General features: G+C 44.4%; 1 protein-coding gene across 1 annotated transcript; it reads right to left on the bottom strand.

Moving 5' to 3' along the window:
- Nucleotides 1–2,854: 2,854 nt before the first annotated feature.
- On the bottom strand, nt 2,855–10,212 carry LOC118432700 (ZP domain-containing protein-like). The gene is made up of 9 exons (XM_035844308.1): nt 10,048–10,212; nt 8,891–9,058; nt 7,789–8,051; nt 6,760–6,832; nt 5,689–6,311; nt 4,898–5,298; nt 4,209–4,311; nt 3,441–3,555; nt 2,855–3,197 (listed from the first exon to the last, which is right to left on the bottom strand). Exons 1-9 carry the CDS (start codon nt 10,097–10,099, stop codon nt 3,034–3,036), a joined length of 1,962 nt encoding a protein of 653 aa, XP_035700201.1. The 5' UTR covers nt 10,100–10,212; the 3' UTR covers nt 2,855–3,033.
- Nucleotides 10,213–16,163: the final 5,951 nt, after the last annotated feature.

Here is a 16,163-nt window from a genome sequence, read left to right on the forward strand (position 1 = left end):
GATGGACGGGAAATCGATGGGACGCGAAGTGGGGAAGGGGGCGATGTCCTTCAAGAGTAGTCTGTGTAACACAAACTCCGCTGTCCAGGGCTGTAACTGGCCCCTCCCCGGCGGATGTTTGGCGGGCTGCTATAAGCGAAATTTAATCAGGCTTCTTCAAGAGTTGGTTTTTAGGAATTTTTGTCCTCACTTTTTTTTCAAAGTGAAGACCTACATAGAGTATACTTCAGTGCATAAAGTAGTCAGTGGCTTTCATTCGATGTGATAGAAAAAAATGAATATGCAACAAGAAAACACCAGGACATGTTGTTTATTTCTGACACTAAAAGTTTTAGTTTGGCCATGTGATTAATGGAATATGGCGAAGGTAATAGGAACAGACGAGCAATAATAAAACATCGCAAATCGGCCTGAAACTAGAGCTATCTACTACGCTAAAACCAGGACCACAACATGTCAAGAACAGGAGGTACCAAAAAGCGCAACTTCTTCTGCAGTACCTTAGAAAGTCGCTAGGGCGCCCATTACTTCCCAACTCCTACCCACCTATATCCAATGTTTCTCGAGTTATGTTGTTCACAGACAGACAGACAGACAGACAGACAGACAGAAAGACGTACAGACACACACACACACACACACACACACACACACACACACACACACAAACACACAGACAGACACACACACACACACACACACACACAAACACACACACACACAAACACACAGACAGACACACACACACACACACACACACACACACACACACACACACAAACAAACACACACACACACACACACACACAAACAAACACACACACACACACACACACACACTTTCTCGGCGACGGCAAAAAGCTACAGAAAACCGTCAGCCCGACTCAGAGGGTATGTGGAGGTCTGTAACGTAAACTGTTACATCTATACTATAGAGTCTTGGGTATACACTCAACAGTGGAACTCGTCTGTTTACACAACAGGCTGCAATCCAGACGGGCCTATTTGCAATGTGGAAAATTGATCCACTCATAACACTAAGCCACTTGTTTCGGGCAGACGTAGGGGGATTATCGCTTATACCCTCTCTGCACTGAGGCATTGAGCACCCCAGAACGGCTATCATTCATATCAATAGTTTAAGGAATTTCATCGATGTGTATTTTGTAAGTTTTGCCGTGTATTCTGTAAGTTTTGCCGTGTATTCTTTACTTTTGGACTGACAAGGACAATGTGACAATGCACTCTAGTTGATATAAACAACCGTCGGAGCTACATATAAACATGCGTGATAAGGTAAAGGGTAGTCTCATAGTCCATAGGGCCTAGGGCAGTGGGCTGTTCACAATTCACGGTGTGAGCAATCTGTCAAATTTAGGAGTTTCCAATGGGCCGTCTCGTACACAAATTGAAGTGGGGTAAGATAGTCTCTAAAAGCCAAGAAGGAGTTAATTGGCCTAAGAGTGAACTGTCCGGCCGGCCAACACTCCTTTGCTATGGTAAGTATTATAGGGCGATTCATGCGCCTTCCCAAAAGCGCTTGATATCAAACTATGTACAGCATATCAGAAGCGCCGCTTTGCGGTATAATCAAATACTGCATGTTACGTTAAAAATGCCTCATATTGAGAATATGTCCGCTTTCGCCGAACTGTATTTTGTGAACTACCCAAAGTTCTCATAATCTCCAGGCAGATCTAACGGCGGTATAAGAAGTTAAGCTGGCCGAGGAATGTTCTGAGCCACAGAGAATACTCCTTGGTCAGCTAAACTCCATATGCCACCGGTATGTAGATCTACCTGGAGATTAGGTTTCTTTGGGTGAGCCGTTATCAGGTTTTACAAGAACCTAGTTTGTGGCCTGGTTCGACGTATTTTGACGGTGCTACGGCTGATTATATGGAGGGTTCGAAGTACTCGAATCGGCTCGTCACAGTTGCCTTTTGGGTCAGCCGACTTCACTTCACTTGGCCACCGAAGAGCGTTGAAAGATGATAAACAGACAGATTCTTTTTTGGCGACACCTCAAAGGCGGAGCCGTCAGTATAGTACTGCGATTACTCAAAATATTCTAATAATTCCACGAACGCATAGAAGAGAGGAACTCAAATCTTATGGCATGTTATCTTATGGCCCAATATTAGTTTGTACATACTATTATACTTTTGATGTTGATACAGATTTTTGTTTAAGTTATTCAAAATAAGATTTCTGGATGCTAATGAATGCCAAAATGTCATGTCTGCTTTTCGTTGTTTTGATAGGTTTTAACTTCTTACAATAAAGTAAACAGCGTTATAGCTTTTTACATGTTTTACATTCTTTCTGAATGTTATAATAACTACTAAAACGTCACCTTTTGCCGATATTTTACTTTGCTTCTAGAATATGGAATGCTATGCTTTTACATGGCTATCGTTTGGAATTAGATAAGCCAGATATTTCAACAAGACGCCTGGATTTTTTGATAAAGACAAATATTGGTTTATGGAACAGCTGTTGGTTGATGATAATATTTTGTTTTTAATTTATTTATTATCCTTTTCTAGAAAATGGCTGGTATAGAGAAATTCGTGTTCCTTGTCAATGTTACCTTCTTACAATGAATAAAACGATATGTTTGGACATTAGCCGTTGAACAATTCTCGTTTGTTTAAATGCCGTTTTGGAGAGTAGCACAGCTAGATCACCTTACCACTTTGCCGCGCCAAAGCCTTTGTGATCCTTACTTTAGAAATTCCCATAGGGCGCGTTCTGCTACCTTTAACACCATACTTTGTTCTAACACAAACAGTTGCAAACCATGCATGTCTATACACGTGAATAATCTCTATGAAAAACATCACCAACGTCGTAGGTTTATTGTCACTACTTTATTGGATGAACGACACTTGTTAAACAAATGCCTAGTGACGTAACATACGTATCAGGGGCCCGTTGTAGTGACAGTGGCATCAGCTTAATTACAAACTTGTTATCACGAATTTTTACAGAACAGCGTCGTCACAGTTGCGAGGCCCTATCGCCAAAGGTTTACATGTCGATCTCCTCGGTGGGGTGAGGGTTCTTTCGGTAACGGCGAACGGCAAGGGCTGTTCCGACGAGCGCGATCACTCCCACCGCCATGGCGGCGGCCACGAAGAGGATGCCGTAGAGCTTGACGTTCCTCGCCGGTATCTCTACCGACAGGCGCACTTCTGTAACATTGACACAGACGTTCATTGAACCAAAGTGAGATTTTCGGCATGTTCTATAGAGAATTATAGCTGGGCAGAACTTGCAAAGCAATGGGCAAAGCGTTAGCCTGAAAGCCACCTGTGAACCTTCAATAGCCAGTATTTATTAAGTTTTGCGTCTTACGTTTCTTAGCGGAACTGTAGACCCTCGGCCTGAGGGTGTTCGCCTACCTACAAATCATTAAAGAAACTCCGGTGCGATACCTTGAGGGTTAGGGGCTTCTCGGCGTGCCATTGGGTGGGATCTGGCGCAGACGTCCTCGCAAGGGCTGTTGGGAGATGCGGCATTGCAGACCAGCACGTAACAGTGGAGGTAGTGCTGGCAGGTGGAAAAATACAAGATGGTAAAACGTCATCAAAGGTGTTCACTCGTATCATTGTTACAGGTTTGCGATAGCAAAATCTGTATTGGGTTCGCTCCCGTCCAAAGGCGCTGCCATTTGTTTCCCACTGGAGTGGTGTATGATGGGAAGGGGCGTCGCCATTTTTTGATGTGTCAATTTTCACGTTTGTTGTTACGAGCGTGTTGTTGCGTTCTTGTTTTATACTATACTTGGCTAAACATTCCTCTGGAATATATGGTCCTCTCAATTGTACGCCATCTTCAATATACAGTTAACATTTCCATGTTTATCTGTAATGTTTTTGGATGGCTGTAGGTCTACATGTATGAGCAGAGTATGAAAAAGGAATTGAACTGATTTTCATAAGAAGGGAAAAACTATAGATAGCTGCACATTTTCTTTCATAAAAAAAATCTTTCGCTCTTTTTATCTCTCTCTCTCTCTGTCATGTATGTGACTCTGTGTGTGTGTGTGTGTGTGTGTGTGTGTGTGTGTGTGTGCGCGACGCACGCGCGGGTATCTGTGTGTGTGTCTGTAAGTTTGTGTGTATGTGTCTTTTGCGTAGCATGGAACAAATCGCCATGACAACTACACACAGTGCAGAATTCTCTTTACAATATCCACATACCGGCGAGCCAGCAGCGGAGAGGAACTGGAAGGCCCTCATGCTGAACCGCTCCACCGCCGGGGATGGGGAGGGCAGCTGGACCACATTACCGTCCGTAGGACACCTGGGAGAAGTAACGAAGACACAAGTTAACGATTTATAGGTATGTAAAGCATTACAGAACATAGGTGATAGGAGTCTATATTCTACATATTCTTAAAGGTGATCCCGTACCCGTGTTTACGTGCTACTCGTGGATTGTCTTGTGCCACGAACATAAGCTTTTAACTTGAGCACGGCATAACTGTCTACAGTTGTATGTACTTTGTCGTTATTGTACAACAAAAAATGTATAGTAACAAAGTAGGGTATATTTCTTGACAAGAAAGATCTTTAAGTAGGCTGTGACAGAATCAGGCACAGACAAGGATTTACACAGCTTTTGTGTGACAAGTTTTGGTCCCCAGCAAGACGGTTGAATTTTGAGAGCTACCGATCGTATAAGGATCGTAATCTCCAAGCAGATCCAACGGTGCCATAAGATAGTATCAAAGCTGGACAAGAAGTGTAGCCGACCAAAGGGAGTCAGACGGGCACCGTTCGCATACACACCCCTAGGCCGGCTTCACTGCTGTGCCAACTTTTGATACTATCTTGGATCTGCTTGGATATTACAACGATTGCACGACGCATGTTGACCTCGCCCTTACTTGTTGTCGATGACGTAATACTGGGGATGGCTGGTGGGGTCGGTGGTGGTGGTTCCGTCGCAGCGCGTGGCCCTGATGCGCAGGTTCGAGTCCGACGACGTCAGGCGAGTCTCCACGTAGAGGGTGTCTCCGATGGGGACGTTGACAGGGGACCCCAGTTCTGTCTGGTAAGCGCTAGACTGGTAGAATTTCATCTCGATGTCGTACTCGCCGAAAGCGAAGGGATCGTACTGCAACCGAGCCATTTTCCCGCCATCAGGTTGGAACACGCCGGTCACCAACCTCTCGCGAGACATGGCGCAGTGGAAGTCGAGATTTCCGGTAAACGTGATCTCGCTGCCATCGACCACGTTGACGATCTGCTCGACCGAGTTGGAGTAGATGATGTAATTCTCAGTCTCCTGTGACCAAATGTCCAACGACAACAGTGAGATACATATGTCATATCATAGGCGTAGGTCCTAATTTGAAAACGGTAGTAAGTAGTGAGTAAGTCCTGCCGGATAGTTCACAGGCTTTTTTTGCACTTTCGGCCGTGACCCCTACGTGGCCCAGTGAGATACCATGCGGCTACCGGCTTATTTTTGGCACCGCCGGGCCCAGAGTTGATTTTAACTCGCTCGAGTTAAAATCACCCCGGGACCCGGTACCACAGACGCCGTAACCTAATCTTGAGCACATTGGGGTGGCTTCGGGGCCCGGTCGGGGTTATACCTGTATATATGTATATAAGAGATCATCGACCAACCCTCAACAGAAAATTTATTTATAACTTTCACTACGGGTCTTACCTGTCGAGTGGTTCCGCATCCGCCCAGAGGTGTCTCAAACACGAGATGGGTGTCGTTGACGGTCGCGAGGCATGTCGGGTCATTGAGGTGGGTGGTTTGCTCGTCCAGGTGCGGAGCCGCACTCCTCAGGATGACGACTTGGATGACATCAGAGTTGCAGTTAATGGTCATGCCGGGAGGGAGCGTTGTTGGGGGTACAGGGGTCGTGGTTGGTTCGGGGGTTGTGGTCGTGGTCGTTGTTGTTGGTTCAGGGGTTGTAGTTGTGATCGTTGTAGGTTCTGGGGTTGTGGGTTCGGGAGTTGTAGTTGTGGTCGTTGTGGTTGGTTCAGGGGTTGTATCAGCGACAGCGTCGGTAGGTTTAGCGGTCACAGGCTTGTCGGTTTGCTGATCAGGGGTAGCTGGCACCGTGTCGGTCGCGGTGTCCGGTTTGGTGGTTAGGGGTTGGAGCGGACCAGCCGTAACGGGACCGGCCGTAGCGGGACCGGCCGTAGCGGGACCGGCCGTAGCGGGACCGGCCGTAGCGGGACCGGCCGAAGGCGGTTGGGTTTCTGGCGCGGCAGATGGAGGTAAGGTTGTGGGACCCGCCGTGGTAGGAGCCGCAGTGGGCGGCGTTGGTGTAGCGACTGTATTGATGGAATCGAGAGGCGTTCGTCTGTTATTCGAGTCATTCGCCAATGAAAAAAAAAATCGAATTCTTGTGGCTTACTTAAAGTTGTAGTTATAAGTCAACTCCAATATGAAAATTTCTACTCCAATACTTGAATGGTTACTCCAGTGCATTTTCTTTATGTATGGCAATATTTGCTGCAAAAAGTTGACGTTATGTTGAGCTGTTTTGTGATCAGTCAAGATGGCGGCGATTCCAAGATGGCCGATCTATGACGTCACAGTCCAATATGGCAGCGCCCATTGACCCGACCGTCAGATCGTTAAAAAAACATTGCGATCTCTTATCCAAACATCTGCTTGAAGGTTAGCTCCCCTGTTACATGAAAGAATCAAACAACTTAACTAGCGAGGCTATTTTACGAAAGTCATTGTACTTTTATTGTGTCAATGAAGGTCACATACTTATATTGATGTTGACGTCATCGATAGCCACGTGACACAGCCGGTCTGTCCCCCGGACGGTCTCGAACACAATCTGCCAAAAAAAAACACGACGATATCATCATACACATGTATAAACATTCCACAACTAGCTACAAGTAGAATATAAGATTGCCATGCTGATAGGAGGCGAAGCATAAGTCGATGAAAGTTACATGCGTCGATCCAGGTAATAAGATACGCCAAAAAGGAGTTACACAAGTAACTGGATATGCTCTTGGAAACGTTCAGACATTTCAGATAACGTCCATTATCTTTCGTCAGCGACACTGAAGATATTTTATTGGAGAGCTTTAATATCCTAACTATGAATTGATTTGCAAATGAGATGAACAACTTTTTAGAAGTCAAGTAGGAAGCAAAATCGACAGCGCCCTCGCCGGGCCCCGGATTGTTTTTAGGTACTACACTTTCTTGTAAATGTGACACGCGTCATTCCAAAACAATCGCTTAAAGATATCGTAGCTTAGGATAAAGTCACATTTCTAAACCGACTTCCGGTCGGGCTGTTTGTTGAAACGAAAAATAGAAATGTATACGTAAAACAAGAGCTATCTACCTCTCAAAATTCATAACCACATCATGTGCAGAACTCGAGATATCAAACCTGGAAGTTCCACTGCAGTGCCGTAACAAATCGTCAGGGGGCCAAAAATCTAACCGTTTACAGGTCTCATCAGCGCCTACCCACATACCCAATATCAATACAACCCATCCAGGCGTTATCGCGTTATGCTGGTCTTCTACAAACACACGCACACAAACGTTGGAAACCAGTACAAGCTTAGCCAGTACAAGCTTCCCGGTATATATTCCTTTCCCGGCATATTTCCCGGTTAAAAATCGCGAATCGCGCCCCCCCCCCCAAAAAAACGTACGATAAGGTTCCCAGAGAGGCCGGTGAAGGAGGCTACCGAAATACAACCTTCTTGGCGAAGGTAAATATATACACAAATAATGCCTACCGGACAATTGCTAAAAGAAGCTTACCTGGTACGGTTCGTCAAAGTTGGGTGGATTGAGGGGGATGGTAGCGTGCATCCAGAGGAGAGAGTCGATGTCCTGTCTGTTAAAGACCTGCACCTCCTGTCCCCCCTGTAGTAGGTACACGGACAAGTCCAGGTCCCCGCCATTCATGTTGTACCAGAAGTCCAACACGGCGGTGCCCATCATCATGGGACTCACCAGCCTGGCTTCATCGCCAGGGAAGTTGTTCGCGCAGTTGGACATCATGAACCACCCGTGTCCGTGTCCTGGCAAAGATAGAGGCTGTGTGAGTTTAGTCTAGTCTCAGTGATAGCTAGAAAATATGTCATGATTTCATTCGCGTACATGAATGCGTAAGTGATGTTAGGAATACGATTTCTAATGCTATTATGGCCATCCAGAGAAATGAAATTCATATGTGGCGAAACGACTTGTGTTTTGTTGCGAAACGGCACGTGCCTTCTCGCGAAACGACTTACTTTGTGGTGAAATGACGCGGCGAACTGACATTGTGGCGAAACGACTTGTTACCTTTAGTCTCTACCAGACTCCGGCCTGGCCGAATAGTAATAGGGGACTTGGGCCAAGTTAGAAATAAAAGCCTAGTTAATGATAGCTGGATAGACTGCAAACGACTGACTGAAATCCCATGGCAACTTATTTGGCCACATTCTTCTCTCTAGTTTTATTCATCCAGCTGGCACGTCTGCTTGGAGACTATTGTGAATATTATCACATTGTTTTAAAAGAAGTCACGTAATTCACAAGCATAATTCTGCAAAAAGTCGGCTGATTATGTATTCATTTATACATGTCATATTGGAAAATAGTATTCTCCTGGACTTAAGTGCTGCTTTAATCCAAATTCATGAATGAGACCTTATAGATAGATGGTTTATTACGCAACAATTGTATCAATGACATTATATGGTAATGTATAGACAACAAAGGGTACAGTCTAATACTACACATATGCGTTTTATCACAACAATTTCAGTTACTACGATACTAGTGAACTATATCGAGTGGAATCTGCGGTAGGTTACAATACATACATCAGATTGAGTATTTCTATGCTACTAGCGACATAGACCTCATACAGTACCTCCCTGGTGCGTGTGGTCCTGCGTGGGCCCACTGCCTGTGATCTGGACGTGCCCGTGCCCATGGCTGTGTCCGTCATACTGCTCCCAGTCCATCGGCGCCGAGGGATCGTTGTCGTAGCCGCACTCGCTGACGAAGTCATGGTCAAAGTTACAGAACTGTCCAGTGACTTTAAAAAAAATAAAGAAGAAAGAAAAGATTGTAAACCTAGAGTCCGTTCCGAGTCACCGCAGAGCTGTTTGTTGACATCGGCTAGAATTCATTTCATATCTTTGTAACGTGAACTATTTGTACTATGAATTTCATACTTGCAAACATTTTGAAATTTGTTTATACTTTTAAAGTATTTTCCCCTTGCTGGTGGAATGTTCAAAATATTCTAACTCGAAGTTAAAATCAACACTAGACCCGGTAACAAATAGACGACGTAAGCTAATTGTCATTACACAAAGAGATACCACCGCGATATCCAGCAGTCTAGTCTCCATGAAGCAGACCCTACGGTGCCTTAGAGATAGTATCAAAGCTGACAAAGGAGTATAGCCGGCACCGGTGCCCGTTTGACACCCTTGGCCGGCTATCTCCCTTTGGCCGGCTATACTCCTTTGCCAGCTTTGATACTATCTCTAAGGCACTCTATCTCGTAGGATCTGCTTTGAGACTACCAGCAGTCCACTGGGACAAATTTGTGCTACAGTCCCAATGGGTAGTCTCCAAGCAGACCCTACGGTGCCGGCTATTCTCCTTTGTCAGCTTTGATACTATCTCCAACAACGGCACCGTAGGGTCTGCTTGGAGACTACCGATTGGCTCCGGCGCGACCAAAGCACAACTCGAAAATGTTATCCTAAAATAACAATGTGAGACGCCGACTACTCCTTGCCGGCCATGTGGTTCGTTGTATAGAGTCTGCCGGAAAACTCCTGCTCTGGTCACCTGATTTATTCAAGAAATATGTTGGTCGCCCAAGGCTAACTTTGAAGAAACTCATTGAGTCAGAAACTGGCCTAGATGGCCCGGGACTTCTCACTGCGATGGGAGACAGACTGTTCTGGAAATCAGACTTTACTTGCTGCACCTCAAAATAGAGGATGAATAATGATAATGAATGATGAACAATGTGACATCAAATGGATACTCAGTACATCATTCAAATACCTGAGACTGCGAAAACGGTCACGGCGAGGAAGACGATCTTCATAACTCCCATCTCGAACTTATAATGCAGAGGTGTTTTCCGCAACACTGGCCGTGCCTTGTACACGACTTGGAAATGTTCCACTGGCTGTACGTTGCTTGCGACACCGTTCTTATTGATAGCGAACCGTCTGTATCATAATTTTGTCAACAGTGTAATGCGTTTTCACCTTGGTTGCTACGATACCGAGATATCTTGTTATATTTATAGATCATAGTCATACATTTTTCTGCCGGTCGGAAGCAAACTTTGTTGACTTGTAATAATTCCTGTTTGTAATCCCTATTTTTAAACTTGTGATTTACTCTAGACTTGTAAAATCTTGCACATTGCGACAAAATACAATGACGATGCTAGAAAGGACGGAGATGTTTTTTTAGCCTGTATGATTGCCTTAAAAAATTAAGTTAGCTCTAGTCCCCCAAGAAAGGAAGATAAAGTTTGGTAAGCTTGTGGACTTCTTCGACTCTTAACGTTTTAGAAGATGGTCAAGAGCTTCAGCCAGTATCACGGCTTCAGCCAGTCACTGGGTAGGCCCCTTTTCTACTAGCTGGCGATCGCGCTGCTCTCTCTCACTGCGACCTAAAACGGATGTGTGTAACTGGCCTTCGATTTCATACTCATTCTATATCAAACAATATGTGAACGTGTTGCTGAAAAGACAACAAAACACTGACACCAAACGTAAAAAGATTAGTTTTTTATTTATAAAATTGGGCACAGAATGTGCAGCTAAACACTTCACCGGTATCCATTCATCCCCTCCGTTTTTTCTTCGCTCTTCCTATCTCGTCAGAATCGGACACGATGGACAACCACGAGCCTATCTCGCATACAAGACCCGCCTCTCTCGGGCAGCCCTGTACAGTCGTGGCACAGTTCCATTCTCTGCAAGGAGAGGCTAGTGGGGGAAACTCGTGACGTTTGCCCTTTCATCCGTTTTTTTTCCCTTTACTAGGTGGGAAGGCCGATCGAAAATAAACTCAGATGAAAGGAAAAGATGGCGATTTTCCCCACCAACCTCTCCTTGGAGAGTACAGTTCCATAAGCTAAGGGCACAACCCGCCGTAAGTGCAACTACGTAGTGTCTACTTGCCAAAACGTGGGCAATCTTTTGGGATCCGTAAGTGGTAAGTACCGCTTCCGTACGAACTCGTAGGGAATCCGACGGATTTTGGAGCACGCAGACACGCCTTAGAACTTTGCGTGCTGGCAAAACTTCTTGTGCCATCGGGCTGGGTATTAGCCCAACGTGCGTGCCAGTACGGGCGACGCGCCTGCCCTGTACAGCCTGAACGTTTTCAGAAATACGTGGCGGACGTGGCCTCCGAAAAAACCTACGGAGAAATTGCACGTACGGCGGGTTGTGCCCTTAGCTATACCATTGTGCATTGCTGCTACCTATCTTCCTCTGTCTATTGCTATACTTTCCCATTTTTCTGTGCAAATTGAGAAGTCTCGAAGGGTAGCTTGGCATATATATTTTGTACCTTCTTCAGTCAACAATGACCATTGCAAAAATGCAATACGAGAATGACAGTCTCTGCTTCATAGCTATAGGGCACATCTCAGGTCTGTTGCAAAGTTCGCTTTTCAGGATCTGCTTTTCTTCTGCCAGCCGCATCATTCTGGCTTCTCCCGATTTTAGCTCCCTGGACAGGAAACGATGGTCATGTCAATCCAGCATAGGAAGAAGAAAGATGAACTGGGATGAATTATAGTGAAACGTTACGTTTTTTAAAACAAAAGTAGAGTGACTTTCGTGCAGTCATCTACAAACCACGAAATAGATTTTTTAATAGATCTTAAAGTTGCAGTTACTAAGCAATAATGATCAACATAAGTAAATCTGTAATATTTCGCTACAATCAGGTGTAGCGATTAATCCTGGATTTCAATATCGTTTCCAAAGATAAAGCACTTTATCATGAAGTTACCTGATTTGCATCGTTAATAGAGTTGTGACATCTAAAGATACATTGAAATCTGCTTGTGGCATTGTTTCTCGATTGAATACCTTATGACGTATTAAAGGCATCATGTCTAAAGTCCCTCCTCCGTATCTGTACCGACATAGATCGGCTCGCTGCAAAATTGGACTCCCATCCTTTCTTGAGTAGGTCATTCTACGGAGTCGATTGAGCTCCCCAAAACTTTTCTGAAGACAAGGGGGTTATTTATATTGTCTAATGGTTTAACATAATATTGTTTTGTCCTCGACAGGGCGTATTTTTAGGTCACGACATCATTGAACTTATTCCCCCTCTAGTTTTCGACCCCACCCACCCAGCTGCTTCCTTCACACCCTGGTAACGACCTTCACAATAATCATCATGTGAACCCGGCCACATTTCGATAACAGTCTTATCACAAACACGTCGATATTTTTGGACGCGAAGAGTCCAAGAGTCCCTCAACGCGGTTGGATTCGGGTACCGGTCGGAAGCGGCCATGGGAATCAACAGAAGCTTTATCGCAAAAACGCTATTTTTAGACTCGAAGAAGGAACATTGCGTCATCAAACAGTTCGGAGCGGCCTTGGAGATTTTAAAAACAGCTTTCGCTGGAAATATTTCCCGAACTATCCTTTTTGCGTCAGATCTTTTAGGGGTTTTCCAGAGGATCCATATATATATATATATATATATATATATATATATATATCTTATTTACGTTTTATTACTTTACGGCTATGTATATTCTGTTGCTTCAACACAAATATGTTTTATTGTATTCATGGCATGTTTTTAGTAAAGTCAGTTTTTAGTAACGAGTTTGCTCAATGCAAGGCCACACGAACCATATCTGGGCACTGAACTAACGCTCACTGTGGCAGCGTCTCTTGAGTACCTAACCGAAGTTAGGTAATCATTTCCACCTGAGTGATGTGAGAAAGGCGGGAAAAGTGCCTTTCCCAACACGGGTACAACATCGGTGGCATCAGGGGATTCGAATCAAGGTCTATGACGTAGGGGTAAAAAAGTAGTGCGGCCGAAATCAGGAAGCGCCTGTAAACACCGTAACGTGAAAGACAGCGGGGAATGAGCTTTGCTATATATGGTAGTATTAGGAGTCGACTTTCAGTTGGTATGTGTAAAGGTTTTGATGTTTGTCCATTTGGTGTATAAATGCGCGTGACCTTTACAGCTGCCTGCCTCGGTGAGTCGGCTGCAGTTCCGCATGACCCCGCTTGACCCCATTTAAAAGAGGGCTTTAAAAAGATTCAAAAACGACAACTTTTTCTGTTTTTCAATTATTTTGGTAGGTTATACCCTCGACTTCAACATATTAGTTTGTCGTGCTTGAAAACTGCACCCTGCTATGATTTTATCAGCGTCGATGTCAGTCACCTTGTGGTCCTTAACTGTAGAAACTGTCGTTACACCACACAACCTCAGCATGTTTTTCTTTGAAGCAATACTTATCCTAGTTACCCTAGCTCAGCTACTCGCTACATTTGGTGGCAGCGGTGGGATGAGTTACCCTAGCTCAGCTACTCGCTACATTTGGTGGCAGCGGTGGGATGTGTTACCCTAGCTCAGCTACTCGCAACATTTGGTGGCAGCGGTGGGATGTGTTACCCTAGCTCAGCCACTCGCAACATTTGGTGGCAGCGATGGGATGTGTTACCCTAGCTCAGCCACTCGCAACATTTGGTGGCAGCGATGGGATGTGTTACCCTAGCTCAGCCACTCGCAACATTTGGTGGCAGCGATGGGATGTGTTACCCTAGCTCAGCCACTCGCAACATTTGGTGGCAGCGATGGGATGCGTTACCCTAGCTCAGCCACTCGCTACATTTGGTGGCAGCGGTGGGATGTGTTACCCTAGCTCAGCCACTTGCAACATTTGGTGGCAGCGATGGGATGTGTTACCCTAGCTCAGCCACTCGCAACATTTGGTGGCAGCGGTGGGATGTGTTACCCTAGCTCAGCTACTCACAACATTTGGTGGCAGCGGTGGGATGAGTTACCCTAGCTCAGCTACTCGCAACATTTGGTGGCAGCGGTGGGATGTGTTACCCTAGCTCAGCCACTCGCAACATTTGGTGGCAGCGGTGGGATGTGTTACCCTAGCTCAGCTACTCGCAACATTTGGTGGCAGCGGTGGGATGAGTTACCCTAGCTCAGCTACTCGCAACATTTGGTGGCAGCGGTGGGATGAGTTACCCTAGCTCAGCTACTCGCAACATTTGGTGGCAGCGGTGGGATGAGTTACCCTAGCTCAGCTACTCGCAACATTTGGTGGCAGCGGTGGGATCTGGTTTTGACGACTATTAAGAAGGCACAGACAGGGATGTCCAACCAGCCCATTGCCATTCATTGTTAATGGCTACACATACTTAATCTCTAACAGACTCCTGCCTGGCTGAATAGTAATAGGGGACTTTGGCTAATTAAATATGTTAGGAATAAAAGTGTACATGTATTAGATGTTAACTGGCCTAGAAGTGAACTGACCGGTCGGTGGGATAGCTGGATAGACTGCAAATTCTTCTCTTTTGTCATCCAGCTGACACGTCTGGATGACACAACCTCCGCATGTTTCTCCTTGAAGCAATAATTATCTGACGGAAAGCCGGTGTGTTTGGACTGTTAACAATTCAAATTAACTGTCTTTATTTTTAAACTTGTTATCTCTCCAGACTTGGGAACTATTGTACATTGCATTGTAACAAGTGACTGGTACCGATGCATCAAAACACGTTCGATCAGATAAAGAGAAAAAAAAACTGTTCGGACTATAAAGGATTACCAAATGACTAAGCTGGCGGACGTACCAACTAATTATAAGGAGTATCAAATGCCAGCTCAGAAAAAGAACAAAAAATAGTCATGCCTTCAAGTACCAACTTCAAACCCCAACACACAATCTTTCCCCATTTACTAGTGCATTAATGTGATAAAGGGGTTCTATCACAATTTTCACTAATAGACACAATCTTTTTCTGTTTTTCTCTTACTGGTGAATTAATGTGTCTACTAGTAAAAGAAATGTAATAGCACCCCTCTATCACATTAATTCACTAGCAGGAGGAAAACGATTTTGTGACAAAATGTGCACCCTCTATCATATCAATTCACTAGTAAAAAAATAGTAAACGGTCTAAATTTGTGTCTACTAGAGAAAAATGGGATAGCACCACACAATAATTCACCAGTATACAGACAATTATTGAAATAATAGTTAGAAAACAAGTTATCACAACTTTTTCAACTATCGCGTTTTCTGTCCTAAAATATTCAGGGCTAGATAAATGTGGTAAAGTCTGGAAGTCTATAATCGAATCTGGTAATGTTGAAGCATCGTCATCGCCAGATAAGCATATATGGATTTACCGCTATATCTGCAAAGGTTAGGTGTGACCAGTGGTCCAGTGTAACAACATCAGCTGCTGCGAAGTTGGTGTCTTACGCAAAAGGGTGGCTATACCGGCTATACAGATACATGGAAAACAAATGCCCAGGCTATGCATGATATACAAAAAACGTTGAAAACTGCATTCACGTAGGTCGTACTACTGTTTGTTGTACTATTTTCAGTGAGGTTAGTACAGAACATACCATCGTTAAGGGTTAGCAATATGTATTTGTAAACCTATCAATGTTTGATGTTTTTGCATTTGTAAATATGCTAAGGTGGTGTTTAGGCTGCTAACCTTCTAGGAAACTCCTGTTTCTTGCATTTGCTATATCTATTGTATTTGTTTAAATTTCTGATGTTGTATACGTATGTGAATGTCCTTGTAAATTTGTGATATGTCTATAATGTGTCAAATTTGAAACCACAGGGAAGAAAAACCCTAGGATATGGATTTTAATCCCTAGCATGTTTTACCATTGGGAAATGCATTTACACCTATATCCTATGTGCAACATTTCAATTTCAAAAATAGAGACAACAAACATGAATGTTTACATGCCAACCGTTGCTTCCTGTCCTTCAGGACAATCTATAGATACATTTTGTATCGATGGTAATATATGCATAGCGCGGTTGACAAAGTGACGAAATACACATTTTGGCATCAATAAGAGCAGTGTCACAAGCGACAAACAACCAGTCGAGCATTTAA

This window comes from Branchiostoma floridae, chromosome 16, assembly GCF_000003815.2.
Source record: "Branchiostoma floridae strain S238N-H82 chromosome 16, Bfl_VNyyK, whole genome shotgun sequence".
NCBI lineage: Eukaryota > Metazoa > Chordata > Leptocardii > Amphioxiformes > Branchiostomatidae > Branchiostoma > Branchiostoma floridae.